Source organism: Chelonia mydas, chromosome 1, assembly GCF_015237465.2.
Source record: "Chelonia mydas isolate rCheMyd1 chromosome 1, rCheMyd1.pri.v2, whole genome shotgun sequence".
Taxonomy (NCBI): Eukaryota; Metazoa; Chordata; order Testudines; family Cheloniidae; genus Chelonia; species Chelonia mydas.
Window position 1 is genome coordinate 211,078,176 of NC_057849.1, and position 15,956 is coordinate 211,094,131.

General features: G+C 47.2%; 1 protein-coding gene across 1 annotated transcript in view; it reads right to left on the reverse strand.

Annotated features, from left to right (window-relative positions):
• Positions 1 to 14,804: 14,804 nt before the first annotated feature.
• Positions 14,805 to 15,956, reverse strand: part of LOC122461353 (scavenger receptor cysteine-rich type 1 protein M130-like) — a 68,153-nt gene continuing 67,001 nt past the window's right edge. Inside the window, 1 exon segment of the mRNA XM_043551788.1 lies at positions 14,805 to 15,233. Coding sequence (XP_043407723.1) covers positions 15,109 to 15,233 — 125 coding nt within the window. The 3' untranslated portion in view covers positions 14,805 to 15,108.

Genomic DNA, 15,956 nt, shown 5'->3' on the forward strand with positions numbered 1-15,956 from the left:
TCCCTTTAAGGGCTCTCTTCAACAGGGGCGTGAAGGGAGAAGTGATGGACAGAAAGGACAGGAAGACTTGGGAAGCAGGTTTTTTGTACTATAGTCATTAAAATTAAAGTGTGCATTTTAGATAAGGGTGGTCTTTTGAAGGATTTGTATTAAAAACTCTGTGTCTGAAGATCCAAGCATTTAAGCCTAAAGATGAATACTCAGACTGTGCATCTAAAAATCTACGCAAGGTTTTTTTTATAGACGTGATTTTCTCATCTTCAGCAACACACTAATAAAATATTTTTAAAGCAACTTTTAAACTAAGGTCCTGTAGACTAACATGTTCTGAGTAAATATTACAGTAATGCACAGCTGTTTTTTTCAGTAAATTCAGAAACTGACAGTATATACCTGGGGGTTGGCAAATGGCGGTTAAATGGCTTCATTACCACTTGAATGGCTCTTTAACAGTTTCAGTGTTGTGCTAATAGGTCTGGCAGGCTGGAAGGCTTTTTTACTTTTAAGTACAAGATCCCCTCCTGAGGAAGACTCACCAGGCTGCAGCAGCTAGCTGTGGGATACTGCAGGAAGGGTCAGAACAGCGATAGGAAGATGTGGAAGGGTGGACACTAAGATCGAAGGGTGCCCCAAATTTTTGGGTGCCCTAATCAGCTGCGTATGGTGCATAAGCCTAAGGATGGCCCTGCCTGAGTCTCTGAGAAGAGGGAGAGAAGGGCTGAACTGGAGGGGTACAGCATGCACCCGTTACACGGGGAGGTTTGTCCGGGATCCAAAGCCACCACCAGGGCATGGCTACCGAAGCATGGAGTGAACCATGCAGTGACTAGCTAAACAGCAAGAGGAGCTTCAGAAACCCTGCAGGTCTTCCAGCAGTCCCACCAGGCAGAGCAGCTGGCTTTACTTGTCTGGCAGGCTGAACAACAGAAAACCCTCCAGGACTTCATCAGGGAGCAGGCCAGTGTGCGGCAGCAGCTCCTGCACTGATGGATGAGTCCCCCCGGGAGGTGATGTCAGCTGTGCACCAGGGTTGGGACTCTATCAGACGCCTTCCTGTGTACATTTGAGCAGGTGGCAATGGGCGCCAGATGGGACAAGGCGACCTGGGCCCTAAGACTGGACCCCTATCTGCCTGGTGAGGCGCAGGCTGCCTACATGGCCTTAAGTGATGAACAGGCCAAAGATTAAGACATGGTGAAGGTGGCTGTCCTAGACCGGATGGGAATGTCCACGGAAAAATACAGACAGACATTTTGGGCAGCCCAGTGAACAGGGGCCTTGTGGCAATGAGATTTTGCCCAGAAAGTCATGGACTGGGCCACTCGGTGGTTGAGGCCGGACACCCAGGCGGTGGGAGAAATTATGGACAGGGTGATCCTGGAAAAAATTGTGCAGGGCCTCCTGGAAAACATGCCAGACTGGGTCTGGTGGCACCAGCCGAATATGGTAGAGGCCGCTGTCAAATTCACTGAGGAATACTCAGAGGCAGACATTCCCTGAAAGGAGGGCCAGACAGGCCGTGACCTGGATGGGAGAAGAAACCCTGAGAACCCCCCTCCCCACTGGGAGAAGCATGGAGAAAAGGAAGGAGGAGAACAACGGAGCCCCAGTCGCCCAGGACACTTGGTCTGCTGGTGATGTGGGTGGCCAGGATACAAATGCAGAGATTGCCCAGAAATGGAGTGTGAGCTAGCCAAGATTTGCAGTTAGATGAATGGTGGAGGGAGGAAGCAGGGACAAGGACTAGCCACCATCCCCATGCGGGTGGGGAGGAAGCCCCAGAGGGACTTGGCCTTTGCCCGCTCCCTCATTCAGCGAGAGCTTGTGAAGCCCCAGTGGTTTATCCCTGGGGTGAGAATGATGCTCAAGTGCATCCATGGGGATTGGAGGCCCTGCCCTGTGGCCCAGATGCCCCTGGAGGTTGGTGGCTGGCTTGCCTGGCAACTGGTGGGGGTGGTAGAGGGGTTGCCATACCCCATGTTACTGGGGACAGATTGGGCCCATCCCAAAGGGGAAAGGAGGCCATGGGAGGGGGCCCCCTGGCAACAAGGAAGGGGAGACCCTGATAAGGGGAGGGGAGACCCCTTTGCCCAGTGGCCCCAGGGATGGGGAGGACCCAGGTCCCCAGAGGACAAGAGAGAAAGACCCTAGACAACAGAGCTAGAGTGAAGACGAGAGAGAAGTAGAGGGCGAGGGACTGAAGGAGTGTCCCGTTATAGAACCCCAGGGGAAGGGACCCAAGGCCAAGAGGAGGCAGGGCCCCAAGGAATGCCTGAAGGTGGAGCCTCCAGGCAGGGAGAACCAGACCCCCCTGTGCTGGGTAACTGCACCTGTGGCCTCAGGCAGCCGGAGTGACGTACAGAACCACACGGCTCCCCTGCCAGCCAAAAAGGGGGAGCAGCAGGGAGGGTGACTGCGAGGCTGCGACTGGTGTGAGGACCTGTGGGTAGCAGTAGACCTGTGGGGAGGACTGCCCCCTGACCCAGTGCACCTTTTGTGCCCTGGGGATGGACTAACCCTGCTTGGAGGACCCTAGGGACCACCCAGTGGGCGGCAGCGGGACTCCCTGGAGAAGCCTTCCAGGAGGGCTAACTCCCCCCGTTAGTTCCTTAAGGAGTGTGGTGTGTGGCAGGGTGCTGCTAGAGAGGCCTTAATCAGCTCCTGCCACTCTAGCCCCAATGAGGGAAATTGGATTGGGGCTGGGTAGATAGCCTGATGCTTGCCTGGGAACTGACCACACCTGCCAGCCTCATGACAGAACAAGGAGTTCTGAACAAGGACAGATAGCAGATGACAGAACAAGGAGTAATGGTCTCAAGTTGCAGTGGGGGAGGTTTTGGTTGGATATTAGGAAAAACTTTTTCACTAGGAGGGTGGTGAAACACTGGAATGCGTTACCTAGGGAGGTGGTGGAATCTCCTTCCTTAGAAGTTTTCAAGGTCAAGCTTGACAAAGCCCTGACTGGGATGATTTAATTGGGGATCGGTCCTGCTTTGAGCAGGGGGTTGGACTAGATGACCTCCCGAGGTCCCTTCCAACCCTGATATTCTATGATTCTATGATTAGCTGGAGCTATAAGGATGGGAGGAAGCGAGAGCAGAAGGGAGGTGGAGACTAGGAGGTTCAGGCTCTGGCTCGGGCTCAGAGGGAGGTGGGAGTCTCCTAGTCTGTTGCTGGCCAGGCCTGTGGTAGGCCAAGCTATTGTAAAACCCTGTATATAGTTGGAAACTGGTGATGGGGATGTGATCACAAATAAAGAGCATGGGTGTTGCACCAGCCTGAAGTGTCCCTGAGTCTCTAAGAAGATGGGGAGAAGGGCTGAACCGGAGGGGCACGGCGTGCATCCTGTTACATGGACACATGTCTCAAAGAGACATTGTTACTGCACAAGGAGAGTAACTTCGTATTCTTCTTTGAATAGTCTCCCTATGAATGTTTCACTGTAGGTGACTCCCAAGCAGTACCCATGTGGGGGGCTGAAACTTCGGAGTCGGGTCAGTTACAGATGATAGTACTGTCAAGCCGAAAATGGCATCCAAGGCAGAGTCTCCAGTGATCGCATGGAGTTCTGCGAAGGTGTGGACTGACCAATTGTTGCCACTCTACAGATCTCTAAGATAGGGACATTCTTGAAGAAGGAGAGAGATAAGAAGATAAACCTTGTGGAGTGTGTATGAATAGTATCCAGAGGGGTCCTATTGCAAACTTGGTAGTGAATAGGGGACTGCAAACAGGGGAGTCTGAGAGGGAGTTAGTGGGAGGGAGATGTAATATCATAATTATGATTAGGAAGGGCCGTATCACCAGTGCCAATGCTGCTCCTATCTCCTCCACCTGCGCCTGTATCCAGACAGACAACCTAACCATGGGAGCTTCTATCCAGATCCTGGGGTGGATTTGCAGAGACGGTGGCTTGCATTTCCCACTTACAGAAAGCCAGGCCGGAGAGACCATCCAGTGTGATAGGTGCCTGCTGGTGGAATCTCTCAGGAAGCAGGTGGGAGAGCTACAAGAGGATATGGGTAGGCTGAGGAGCATCCGAGCCCACGAGGATTTCCTTGAGAGTATACACATGGAGACATCCAAGGCTGAGGAAGCTATCCAGCTACAGAGGACTGCTGTCACACCACCGGGGGACGAGGATATGACTCAGCACAGGGAGGACACTGGCTGCTGATTACTTCTGGCAGCAGGTAGTGCTCCACCCCTACTCCCAACCCACCGACCATGGTGATGGAAAACCAATATGCTGCCCTGGCAATGAGCGATGAGGAATCACCCCCAAAGGTGGAGGAGCAGAAGCCATGTACCCCCAAGGCTGGGAGGATCGCAGCCACCACTCCCAGGAGGAAATGTAGGGTAGTGGTGGTTGGTGATTCTCTTCTGAGGGGGACAGCAGCACCCATCTGTCGCCCTGACATGGCATCCTGGGAGGTACGCTGCCTGCCAGGGGCCCATATCCAAGTTGCTATGGAGGGATTGTTGAGGATCATCTGGCCCTCTGACTACTACACCTTGCTACTCATCCATGTGGGCACTAATGATATGACTCTCAGCATATCAGAAGTGACTACAGGGCTCTGGGAGTAAGGGTGAAGGAGTTGGGAGTGCAGGTGGTGTTCTCTTCGACATTTCTGGTCAAGGGGAGAGCCCCAGGCAGAGACAGATACATCCTGGAGGTGAATGCCTGGCTGTGAGGATGGTGTCGCCAGGAGGGCTTCGGCTTCCTTGACCACAGGACGCTGTTCCAGGAAGAAGGACTGCTAAGCAGAGATGGGGTCCACCTATCGAGGGAGGGGAAGAGCATATTTGAATACAGACAGGCTAACCTAGTGAGGAGGGCTTTTAATTAGGTTCAAAGAGGGGAGGTGACCAAAGCTCACAGATAAGTCAAAAACAAGGACACCTGGGGGAACAGTAGGAATTTAGGGGGAACATGGGCTGTTATAGCAGGGATAAGGGAGAGACAAGACAGAACTGGGGGGCGGGGGATCAAATCACTATCTCAGATGTCTGCATACTAATGCGAGCATTATGGGGAAAAAGCAGGAAGAACTCGAATTGCTAGTAAATTAACACAACTATGACACGCATGGCTGGAATATCGGTGTGGAAGGGTACAGCTGGCTCAGGAAGGACAGACAGGGGAAAAAGGCAGTAGCTGCTGCTTTATACATTAAAAATGGAAGAAGAGGTTGATGAAGCTTTTTTTACACAACTAACAAAATCATCCAAAGCGCAGGACTTGGTGGTGATGGGGAGACTTCAACACCTCAGACATGTTGGGAAAAAAACCCAGCAGAGCACAGATTATCCAACAAGTTCTTGCAATGTACTGGACAATTCTTTATTTCAAAAGGTGGAGAAAACTACTAGGGGAGAGGCTGTTCTAGATTTGCTTTTGACAAATAGGGAGGACCTAGCTGAGAATTTGAATGTGGAAGGCAGCTTGGGTGAAAGTGATCATGAAATGGTAGAGTTCATGATTCTAAGGAATGGTAGGCGGGAGAACAGCAAAATAAGACAATGGATTTCAAGAGGCCAGACTTTAGCAAACTCAGGGAGTTGGTAGGGAAGATCCCATGGGAAGCAAGTCTAAGGGGAAAGCAACTGAAGACAGTTGGCAGTATTTCAAAGAGACATTAGTAAGGGCCCAAGAGAAAACTATCCCACTGCATAGGAAGGATAGGAATAAGGGAGGCAAGAGGCAAGGGAGTATAGCAAGAGACCACCCTGGCTTAACCAGCTGATCTTCAATGATCTAAAAATCAAAAAAGAGTTCTACAAAAAGTAGAAATTAGGTCAAATTAAAAAGGATGAATATAACCAAATAACACAAGTATGTAGGGACAAAATTAGAAAGGCCAAGGCACAAAAATGAGATCAAACCTGCTAGAGACATAAAGGGTAACAAGAAAACATACTACAAATACATTAGAAGCAAGAAGATGACCAAGGACAGGGTAGGCCCGTTACTCAATGAGGGGGAAAAAACAATCACAGAAAAAGTGGCAATGGCAGAAGTGCTTAATGACTTCTTTGTTTCGGTTTTCATCAAGGTTGGTGGTGATTGGACATCTAACATAGTGAATGGCAGCGAAAATGAGGTAGGATCAGAGGCTAAAATAGGGAAAGAACAAGTTAAAAATTACTTAAGACACGTGAGATGTCTTCAAGTAACCAGAGCCTGATGACATGCTTCCTATACTACTCAAGGGGCTGACTGAGGAGATATCTGAGCCATTAGCGATTATCTTCCAAAACACAGGGAAGATGGGAGAGATTCCAGAAGACTGGGAAAGGGCAAATAAAGTGCCAATCTATAAAAAGGAAAAAAGGACAACTTGTGGAATTACAGATCAGTCACCTTAACTTCTGTACCCGGAAAGATAATAGAGGAAATAATTAAGTAATCAGTTTGAAAACGTCTAGAAGACAGTAAGTTGATAAGTAACAGTCAGCATGCATTTGTCAAGAATAAATCTTATTAAACCAACCTGATTGCTTTCTTTGACAGGGTAGCAAGCCTTGTGAATAGGGGGGAAATGGTAGATGTGGTATATCTTGACTTTAATAAAGCTTTTGATACTGTCTCGCATGACCTTCTCATAAACAAACTAGTGAAATGCAACCTAGATGCAGCTACTATAAGGTAGGTGCATAACTTATTGGAAAACCATTCCCAGACAGTAGTTATCAGTGGTTCACAGTCATGCTGGAAGGGCATAACGAGTGGGGTCCCGCAGGGATCAGTTCTGGGTCCGGTTCTGTTCAATATCTTTATCAATTTGATTTAGATAATAGCATAGAGAGTACACTTATTAATTTTTTGGATGATACCAACCTGGAAGGGGTTGCAAGTGCTTTGCGGGAGAGGATTATAATTCAAAATGATCTCGACAAAGTGGAGAAATGGTCTGAAGTAAATAGGATGAAATTCAATAAGGACAAATGCAAAGTACTCCACTTAGGAGGAAACAATCAGTTGCACACATACAACATGGGAAGTGACTGCTTAGGAAGGAGTACTGTGGAAAGGGATCTGGGCGTCATAGTGGACCACAAGCTAAATATGAGTCAACAGTGTAACACTGTTGCAAAAAAAGCAAACATCATTCTGGGATATATTAGCAGGAGTGTTGTAAGCAGGACCTGAGAAGTAATTCTTCCACTCTACTCCACAATGATTAAGCCTCAACTGGAATACTGTGTCCAGTTCTGGGCTCCACATTTCAGGAAAGATGTAGACAAATTGGAGAAAGTCCAGAGAAAAGCAACAAAAATGATGAAAGGTCTAGAAAACATGATCTGAGGGAAGACTGAAAAAATTGGGTTTGTTTAGTCTGGAAAAGAGAAGACTGAGAGGGGACATGATAGTTTTCAAGTCGGGAAAAGGTTGTTACAAGGAGGAGGGAGAAACATTGTTCTTCTTAACCTCTGAGGATAGAACATGAAGCAATGAGCTTAAATTGCAGCAAGGGAGGTTTACGTTGGACATTAGGGAAAACTTCCTAACTGTCAGGGTGGGTAAGCACTGGAATAAATTGCCTATGGAGGTTGTGGAGTCTCCATCTTTGGAGATTTTTAAGAGCAGGTTAGACAAAAACCTGTAGGGATGGTCTAGATAATACTTAGTCCTGCCAAGAGTGCAGGGGACTGGACTAGATGATCTCTTGAGGTCCTTTCTAGTCCGATGAAACTGTGATTGCCAGATACAGTTTGAGACCCACTTGAAAAGTCTTTTGGCCGGTATTTCTGAGCCCTTGGATCTTTCTGAAATGGAGAGGATTTCCTGAAGGCCTTTATTCTGTCTGGGTAGAAGGCATCTAGGGTATGTAATATAGCCTCTCTGTTATCTCTGTGAGGGTTGATGTAGAAGGTTGGAAGGTGAATCAATCAGTTCATGTGAAATGGGTACGTTACCTTCGGAATGAATTTTGGATATTGTCTGAGTGTAAACGTGGCCTGAAAGAATACCATACAGGGGAGTTGTGCCATCAGAGCTGCAGTTTCTCTTATTCTCCTGGCCAAAGTAATCCCTATCAGAAAGCCTGTTTTCACTAAGAGATAAGTCAGCAAACAGGGGGCCACAGGTTCAAAGGGAAGACTGGTCAGTCCTTTTAGTAGCCACTTTAAGTCCCATATGGGAGAGGGAAGCCAGGTTTGTGGAAAGAGGTTTAAAATATCTTTGAGGAACCGTCTGGTGATCGGGTGTGACAGCACTGAGAACATAAGAACGGCCATACTGGGTCAGAGCAAAGGTCCATCTAGCCCAGTATCCTATCTTACAAAACATGGCCAATGCCACGGGCTCCAGAGCAAATGAACAGAACACGTAATCATCAAGTGATCCATCCCCCGTCCCTATTCACAGCTTCTGGCAAACAGAGGATTGAGATACCATCCCTGCCCATCCTGGATAATAGCCATTAATGGACCTATCCTCCATGAATTTATCTAGTTCTTTTTTGAACTGTGTTGTAGTCTTGGCCTTCACAACATCCTCTGGCAAAGAGTTCCACAGGTTGACTGTGTGTTGTGTGAAGAAATATTTCCTTTTGTTTGCTTTAAACGTACTGCCAGTTAATTTCATTTGGTGATGCCTCGTTCTTGTGTTATAAGTAGGATTAAATAACACTTTCTTATTTACTTTCTCCACACAAGTCTTGATTTTATAAACTTCTATCATATCCTCCCTTAGTCATCTCTTTTCCAAGATGAAAAGTCCCAATCTTAGTAATCTCTCATCATATGGAAGTTGTTCCATAACCCTAATCATTTTTATTGCCCTTTTCTCAACCTTTTCCAATTCCAATATATCTTTTTTGAGATGGGGCGAACACATCTGCGTGCACTATTCAAGATGCAGGCATATCATGGATTTCTATAGAGACAAGATAATATTTCTGTCTTATTATCTATCCCTTTCTTATTGAATCCCAACATTCTGTTCACTTTTTTGACTATTGCTGCATGTTGAGTGGGTATTTTTCAGAGAACTATCCACAATGACTCCAAGATCTCTTTCTTGGGTGGTACAGCCAATTTAGACCCCATCATTTTATTTGTATAGTTGGGATTATGTTTTCCAATGTGCATTACTTTGCATTTATCAACACTGAATTTCATCTGCATTTTGTTGTTAAGTCACCCAGTTTTGTGAGATCCCTTTGTAGCTCTTCGCAGTCTGCTTTTGACTTAACAATCTTAAGTAGTTTTGTATCATCTGCAAATTTTGACACCTCACTGTTTACCCCTTTTCCAGATCATTTCTGAATATTTTGAATAGGACTGGTCCCAGTACTGACCCATGGAGGACAGCACTATTTACCTCCCTTCATTCTGAAAACTGGCCATCTATTCCTACCCTTTGTTTCCTATCTTTTAACCAGTTATCAATCCATGAAAGGACCTTCACTCTTATCCCATGACAGCTTACTTAGCTTACAAGCCTTTGGTGAGGGACCTTGTCAACCGTTTTCTGAAAATATAAGTACACTATATCCACTGGTTTCAGAATAGCAGCCGTGTTAGTCTGTATTCGCAAAAAGAAAAGGAGTACTTGTGGCACCTTAGAGACTAACAAATTTATATGAGCATAAGCTTTTGTGAGCTACAGCTCACTTCATCGGATGCATTCAGTGGAAAATTCCCCCTTGTCCACATGCTTGTTAACCCCCTCAAAGAATTCTAGTAGATTGGTGAGGCACAATTTCCCTTTACAAAAACCATGCTGACTCTTCCCCAACAAATTATGTTCATCTATATGTGTTACAATTCTGTTCTTTACTATAGTTTCAACCAGTTTGCGTGGTACTGAAATCAGGCTTACCGGACTGTAATTGCCGGGATCACCTCTGTTGCCCTTTTTAAAAATGTGCATCATATTAGCTATCCTCCAGTCATTTGGTGCAGAAGCATATTTAAATGAGGTTAGAAACCACAGTTAGTAGTTCTGCAATTTTACATTTGAGTACCCCTCTACTAGATGGTGAAAGGCTGTTACAGTTTCTAGGTGGACAAGACGTTGAATGAGTGGGAGAGGGAATGGTGGGCACATTGTCCTCTGTGAGAGGTAAGGATACTAGGTCTTTTCCCCTAGTTTTTTTCCCCTTTTTGTTATGTTGAAATTCAAATTTTTGACAAAAACAACAAAATTGAAAACTTTAACGTTTCTCCTCGCCCTGTCTTCCTTGACCTTCAGGGATCTCTGTGGAAGGAAAGAATGGAGTCATTTTAGGGCAGTACCCTGCACCCCAGCCATGACATGCAGGCAAAGCCACAAAACCAGAGTCAAGAATGTCAGAAGTTGATGGCAGATCTAAGAGAGCCAGCACGGCTAGGAGATCATCAACTCATGAAATCAGAGCAGTTTCCATCCCATGCCCAGGATTTCTCCTGACTAAAATAACTCAGGTACAGCAGGAGACCTCAGGTGACATCAGAGTAGCTTCTCCACAATTTGCTCAATGAAATTACCCAGAACATGGAGAGTAAAGGCAGGGCAATGAGAGCTTCAAGTCATGGCTTCTTGGGCATGGGCCTAACAACGGATCATTTGAGTGAGGATGGCTCTGTGCTCTTCCATAGCAAGGCATTAATGGTCTCAGCCAGTAGTGAGCCACAGCAACATCGCATTTAAGGCAGCCAGCGTTGCAAGGCAGATGTTGTCTGAACCCCTTACTGGCCTGGGTTATCCCAAAGCATCATCTGTGGCTACATTATTAACCACTCTGTGCCTCAGCTCCCCACCTGTACACTGGGGACAATGATACTTGTGTAACTCACAGGGATGATGTGAGGTAAATTGATGAATGTCTGGGAGAGGCTGAACTATTACAATGACGGGGCCATACGAGTACCTAGATCGTTCAGTTCAGTAGCGAATTTAGCAATGGCGCCACTGGTGCCAGGGTGCCAGGCCCATGCTCCGAAGGGGCCCCGGCCAGCCGCTCTTCTCCGCCCCCTGCTCTCTCCTGCATGGCAGGCTCTGCCAGCAACCAAGCTCCCCGCTCCCCAGCCTCTTCCCCCAGCTTGCTACTTCTGTCCCTCTCCCTGCCGCCGATCAGCTCTTTGCCAGAGCCAGGGAGGGGGAGGAAGCGGAGAAGAGGCAGGGGCGGGGCCTTGGGGAAGGAGGTGGAATCGGGGCATACCCCCTGTAGCCCCCTGCCATGAGCTGCTCAGCACAGGGGGCTGGGAGCACCCCCACGACCCCAGCCCCCTGCCCTGACTCCTGCACCCCCCTCACACACCCCCAGCCCCCTGCCCTGACTCCTCCACCCCCTCACACACCCCCAGCCCCCTGCCCTGACTCCTCCACCCCCTCACACACCTCCAGCCCCCTGCCCTGACTCCTGTACCCCCATACACACCCCCAGCCCCCTGCCCTGACTCCTCCACCCCCTCACACACCCCCAGCCCCCTGCCCTGACTCCTTCCCCCCCTCACACACCTCCAGCCCCCTGCCCTGACTCCTGTACTCCCACACACACCCCCAGCCCCCTGCCCTGACTCCTGCACCCCCTCACACACCACCCAGTCCCCAGTCCTGACTCCTGCACCCCACACACATCCCCACCCACATCCTGAGCACCAAACGGGAGCTCCTGCACCCTCCCCCCACATACCCACCTGCACCCCTCGCACCAAATGGGAGCTGCCCCAGGTAAGCGCTCCACACCCCAACCTCCTGCACCAACCCTGAGCCCCCTCCCTCATTCTAGCTCCTGTTCAGACCCTGCACCCCAACCTCCAGCCTTCTCCTTCACACCCAGCCCTGTGCTCAGTGCACCCCCACCCTCATCTCGGTGCAGAGCGAGACGAAGAGAATGGGCTAGAACCAGGGCCAAGGATCACTCTCTGTGGGCAGGCGTGCGGGGGGGCATCCTGTTTGCCCTGCTGCCCTTGCAGCTTACCCCCAGCCCCTTTCTTGCTCCAAGGACTAATCCTAGCTCCCGCACCGCTGTGCTTTTGCCCTCAGCCCCTGCCTTGCTCCAGTCAACAGAAAAAGTTTTGTAAATGAGTTCTAATAGTTCATGATTAGGGACCCAATCTTATGGGGGTCCACAGGCTTCTGTATAGATTATTTAGGTTAATTTTTCTATCTACACAATGGGACTTAGTGCTCAGTCTAGAAGATAGCATCAGAGATGCTGAGTTTTGCAGTTCTCAGACTGGATTTGTGTCTCCAGAGATAACATTCTTGTTAACAGCAAAAATGTTTTAAATAAATAAATAAATAAATAAAATATAGAGATGAGAAATAACAGACCTCAACCCTATTGTCCCTCTGCAAATTTGTGTATACAGAGTCAATCCCTAACCTCTCTCTAAAAGTGCAAAGTTTCCAAAAGTTCAATGAATAGAAGATTGTTGGGGGCGGAATAGATCTGGACAAGAAAAAGAAGTCTGGAGATAAAGGTGAGGGACATCTGCTTTTTTGTTAAACTATTCTGTTTGCTGTTGAAGAAAAATATCCAGAATACTTACTTAACGTTGTTGTTTTAGTTAAATAAAACAATTTAAATATCTGTCTGGTGATGTTCTCCTCCTAATACAGCCTGGCAAGAAAATCCTCCAAATATTAATGATAGTTCACCTCCCAATAACTTCATAAATATCTGCTTCAGTTACCTTTGGGAAATGAAATAACCAAACACTCATTTACTTTCTGATATAGCTGTAAAACTAATCTGAAAAGTTTTCAAAATAAATCACGGTTTAAAAATGTATCGTGTGTACCTTCTAAAAATGAAACCTACACCTATCTCTGAGTTGTGAAGAATATGTATTAAGGTTATAACAAACAACAAGAATATACTTTTATGTGGAAAACCATGATTAAATTGAGTCTTCCTGACTCGTGATTTAAATCAAATCCACCCTCCCCGCTGTGCTCTTGCCCCTGGCCTCTTCATTCCCCGGGGGGGCCCACAAATATGTTTGGTGCTGGGCCCACAAAAAGTTAATCCGGTCCTGGGTCAGTTGCTAGATATCGTAGAACTCAGCCAGGATGCTTATTTACCTCTGTATGTTTTTGCGTCCAGTACATCCCCTTTCTATTACCCTCAGGGAGAAGACATGATCATACTGTAACCAAAACCCAGTAGGGCTGTTTTAAACTCCTGCAGACTTCTGCCATTTGCTTGCTCTTTCATGAGTGACACTGCTACAGTTGTCTGACTATTTTGGTGGAGGGGTGTTGTAGGGTTCCCTGGATTGTTGGAAGTGGGTGGATCTGGCTATGTTATCTCACATCAGGGATTCATATTTGACTTTCACGGCTTAGAAGGGACCATTATGATCAGCTCATCTGACCTCCTGAATAACACAGATTTTACACAGGAATTCCTACATCAAGCCCACAGTTTTGGTTGACCTAAAGCGTATCTTTTAGAAAGAGAACCAGGAGAAATAGTTGCATTTTTTCTTATTGGAATATTTTTCCATCAGAAAATGCTGATTCCACAAAATCAAAACATTCTGTAGGAAGTATAGATTTTGTGAACATTTCTGAGAGGAAATTATTAAAATGTTTCATTTTGACTTTATCTTTTTGACTTTTAAATTGTACCATAGCACCCACACATCACATCCACAATCACATCCACACGCCCAACACAATCCTTTACCACACATCATTCACACCCCACCCAGCACATAAACAACATACAACTCCAACGCATCACTCCCCGACATAATATATACACCATCACATGCAACACCCAACCACCACACACTCTGTACAGATCACATAACACACCACCACCACGTGGATACCATCACACGCTGCCACCATGTGCCACACCCACAATGCACCATGCAACATAAGAGTCAAAATGGTACAAAGATGCCTTCTTTAAACAAAGGTGAGCAAATCTAACCTTATCGAAACAAAGCATTTCAACCTTCGCTTAGAATATCATGTTTCATGGAAGGTCTCAGTCTTTATCTTCAAGCCACTAAGGCCGAGATCTGTAGAGGTATTTAAGCTCCATTGAAATCAATGGACATTAGGGGGTTTAAATGCCTCTGAGGATCTGAGTCTTCAGCATTTGGGCCTTTGACAATGAAAGATTCCTTCCCATTCCAGGACTGCATTGATCAGCATTGTCCCTCAGGCACACTGGAGCTGTCTCCTGCCAGGGGAAGCTCATTTGTTCAGGAGACACTTTTTTTGGTGGTTGATCCGAGACTCTGGACCTAACAGGATCACAAAATCACCTGAACCCTTTTTCTCTTCCACTTGAAAGTGAGCTTCTGAAATCTGCCTTCAGTAGCATAAGCTCATAGCATGTCATAAAATAAACCTCCATAAGAATCCATATGCGCTTTTTCCTTAGAGGGAAGGATGGAGAACGACCCACATGGGATGAAAGAAAATCATGTCACTTCATGCATCTCTATCCGAAGCTCTGATGCCACAGTGAAGGGCATAGTATCAGAATTTGTAGGGCAGAGAAGAGATTAGGGGCATCTTGTCACTGTCTAATCGTGTGTGTGTGTGTGCTCATTAAGATATCTGTAAATAACCTCCCATTTATACTCCTAGATTTCAGAGGAAAGTCTGGAGTCTGGATTGGGGGTTAGGGCGCTCTCTGGAGTTAGGAATATTTTGTTGCTGGGTTCTGGAGTCCCAAACTGGCAGGGAAAACGGGCTCAGAGGTAGTCTCAGCACATCAGGTGACAGTACCAAGCGTGTCTCTGTGATTGAACCCGTCACATCAGTCTCCATCTCTCTCCCTGCTGGTCCACATGGAGCCACCCAACACACCTCATGAGAGAAACATCAGCCCAGGAACAGATCTTCAAAAAGGGTTTAATAAGAAAAAGCAAAAATTCAAAATGAAGAAGCGTTAGGGACAAAAAAGCAGGGAAGTTCCAGACTGTCTGATCAATGGGAAATTAGAGGGGAAATCACAGCCCCTGTCTCAGTCAGACTTATTTCTTGCATCTAAACAAAACTGAAATCAAAAAGCTAATTGAAGCAGTTCCCAGGCAGGGATTGTCTCCAATACCCCGATGGGTCAATGAGCATTTGGGACAGGAAGAGTCTAACCATACAGCATTTACATCCCCACAGGATATTTGATCTCAACCCAGCCATTCTTATATTGATGTCCCAGAGACGCCATCATTAACGTCATCATAACCCGGGTCATGAGGAGGTGGGGACAGGGCATCCCTCTCAGCCCCAGAGGCCCCTTCACTTCTTAGCGAGTGCAGACTCCAGCCTGAAAATAGCAAGCAAGTCACATTACAGTCAACGTATTCATTCTCCACCCATGTGCACTCACATAATGGATGGGCAACATACAGCATGGGCTGTGAATCAGCCCCCACCCACAGTTCCTCTTAGTGGGCCTCTGACATGTTTAAACCATTATCTCTCTCTCTGTTCTTCAAAGAAAACATGTGGGAGCGGATTCTCTCTGTTCTGAGACCTCCCTGGTGCAGGAGAAATGTGGGTATGGCAGTGAGCTGGTGACAACTCCCTGATAGGCCACCGACTCCTGACAGCTGATATAGTCCCTAAGGGACCACATGCCAGCAGACACCTGGTGGCTGGAACAGGATGGGGACCCTAGCCCATGGGACTTGCTTGGACATCACAGATCTCACCCACCCACACAATGCTCATTCACACGTTATTCCCATCAAGACCAAAGAAATGCACATTTCATTCCAACCCAGTTTCCTTTGAGGTGCAAAGTGGGAGCGCAGTCCTGGGTCCCAGCTCTGATCCTGTGCTAATGGGGACATTTACATATTGAAGAGAGGGATTTCAAAGCCAGGCCGCTAACTAACCCCACCCCAGGGACCTGCTCTTCCCATTACCATCCAGGGCACTGACACCTGGTTTGGGGAAAGGCACTTTGGCCCTGATCCTGCCAATGGACCCATGTAACTGATGATTTGGACAGTCCCACTGAAGTCAGAGAGAGTATTCATGTGAG